Raw genomic sequence first — 2,555 nt, forward strand, 5'->3', positions numbered from 1 at the left:
CCCCAAGATACTATTTCACAACTCCTAGTGCTACTATTTGAACTCAGAGATTGTACGACCTTTGGCTGCACCAAACCAGGCGAAACGAGCAATTTGGTTAACCAGACACTGATCAGGTGACTTGCAGAAATCAACCGATCATTGACCGTTCAACATATTGCCCCTCTTTATTTATATATCATATTTTACTCTCGTGACTGAACATAGTAAAAGAACTGTCAGCATATCGCAGTTTATTTCTCCTATAAATTCGAATGAGTTCAAAGAGTCAACTTCTACTGTCGATCGATAGTGGTTTTATCACTATTTCGCACCCAAAACGAGTGTCCTATACCACCCGCTTGCTTTTCTGCGTTGAATACGTCATAAAACGAACACGAAGTAGGTACTTTGAAGGGAATAGCCGACGTTCCAACAAGCTTGAAGAGCGGATTTCCACTAGCGTGTCCAAGTTTCATCACAGTCCGAGGGGATATTGTCGGCGCGTGGCGCGTATTGACCGTTCCTCTTCGAATAGTGACCAAAAGTTTGCAAATTAGTAGTCAGGTCCAAAGAACGTACGTATCTGTACGTACTACAGATTATGACTACACATAACGTGAACGAAAGGTTAAACGTGAAACAGCAACCTCCTGCTCACCACGAGGCAAGTCAGCTTATGTGGACTGCCTATTTCAAGATTTACCCTTGGCGCCTTTTAACAATCTGCTCGCACATTGAAACAGCGACAATTAGGCTGTTTCGTACAGAACATGATGGCTGGAGCGCGGACTTACTGACTGGAAGGTCCGTGGTTCTAACCCGACCTCTGCCTCTCGACTTTCCCAATCTAGGCTTGGGCAACCTAGCAGTATCCCAGCCCTTATGCTTCCTACGGGCGGCATGGCAGCTAGGCACCGGTGTTACAGCTGAACGATTATCACTCATTTATTATTTGTATAGAACATCAAAAGTAAGAAGTAAAAATAATTCGTCGGATTTTCTGTACAACCCGTCAGGTCAAGCACATGGTTCTGGAACGAAAGCCACAGTAAACAGCATAAATGACAACAATGGACCGGGAATCAGCTGGCAGTTAGCGCTGGTAGCCCGAAAGTTGCGTATCTAATTGGGCACGAAGGACCGGATCCACGTGACAGCGAAATAAAGCATCGGCTGATAATGGACCCCCAACACCCTCCTGCCAAGAGGCAAATTCGGACAACAGCTGATGAACAAGGGACGACCGAGTGGATACCAACTGGGGATGCGGGAATCGTGAGCTATCGGTGTAGGATGCGGGACCACGGTCTTCGTCGAACAAGACCTGATCAATATGAAAAGTCAATAACAATCAGGATGATATCGACATGACAATGAGTAGCTAATCGTAGACTCTATGCACTGAACTCACCTGAATGCAGAGGTTAACCACGGGTTCAAGCCAGTTCGCATTTAGCGTGTTCGAAGCGGCCCAGGTGTCTAGCACAGTCGCATCAACAGCGGAAATATCAGTCAACAGAGTCGCGCTGCTCTGAGCACAAAACCGGAGAGCCATGAGACAGGACAGTGCGAAACACCGTCTATCCATAGGGCCGTTGACCGAGTCGGCGCGAGCCAACCAACGTGTCAGACAAACGCCAACAAGTTGACAATGATCCGATTCATTGGGAGCAGGGACATTGAGATTTGTTGTAGTCGGTAGTTGAAGAGAATTGTCTTTGGATGGCGGTACCAGCGCCAACTGCACCAAATGGAGAAAAACATTCCTGTGTGGATGCGATTAGAGAAGAAACATAAACAGGTACAATAAAAAAAGCGAAGAAATAGAAGGAATAGAATGATGGACGTGAGTTTAAACTGAGAGCTTTTTCTGACATTGAAGAAAACAACATGGCATCGAATGAATACGGAAGATTTCATCTAACACACTACACCGATAAGGTTCCTGAAAACCACTCGGCAATGACTAACGGTTTCGCCCTTGTTGGGGTTCATCCGATAGGCATTTGAATACAAGCGAGGGACGACAGCGTTGGAATTCCCGAAATTTCGACAAGGTCAAATCATACTTTCATCCCAGTCACAGAAGAAAAGCAAGGAAACCGTTAGACAAGTCTCAAGCCTTGAATTGAAGCTGTTCAACTGGTTCGGTGAGAAAAACTGCACATATCTGAGCGAGACTGACAAAGAATGATTGAGAAACGCGAAGAAGGATGACAAATCAGTGTTGCGAAATAGGTGAGGTCAATCGCTAAAGGTGACACCGTCACATTCGGTGAAGACGGAGAGACAAACAAACGCAAGTGCGGCACGTATAGGTCTTTGAATCCACTACGATTTGATAGCAGCGGTCTGGGAAAGACAAAGTTTGAGATTCGGACTACATAAGGCCTATCTACTCAGCGCCATAGAGGAGCCATATTTCCGAGAACCAAGTGTAGCAGGGAGACAAACAATGAGACAAACGTTCATTTGTACGCGAACCCTAGTTCCAGTACACCATAGTTTACATACCGTCTGGATTCGGCAGATCCACACTCCCTGGAGTTTCACGAAATGTGCATTGATGATGA

General features: G+C 45.9%; 1 protein-coding gene across 1 annotated transcript in view; it reads right to left on the reverse strand.

Moving 5' to 3' along the window:
- Positions 1 to 972: 972 nt before the first annotated feature.
- The window catches only part of T265_10397 (hypothetical protein), a gene marked incomplete at both ends in the record, with an annotated part of 36,335 nt that continues 34,752 nt past the window's right edge, over positions 973 to 2,555 (reverse strand). The window contains 2 exons of the mRNA XM_009176761.1: positions 973 to 1,306; positions 1,394 to 1,748. Coding sequence (XP_009175025.1) covers positions 1,076 to 1,306; positions 1,394 to 1,748 — 586 coding nt within the window. The remainder of the gene's footprint in view (positions 1,307 to 1,393; positions 1,749 to 2,555) is intronic.

Source organism: Opisthorchis viverrini (genome assembly GCF_000715545.1).
Source record: "Opisthorchis viverrini unplaced genomic scaffold opera_v5_371, whole genome shotgun sequence".
In the NCBI taxonomy this organism is placed as follows: Eukaryota; Metazoa; Platyhelminthes; class Trematoda; order Opisthorchiida; family Opisthorchiidae; genus Opisthorchis; species Opisthorchis viverrini.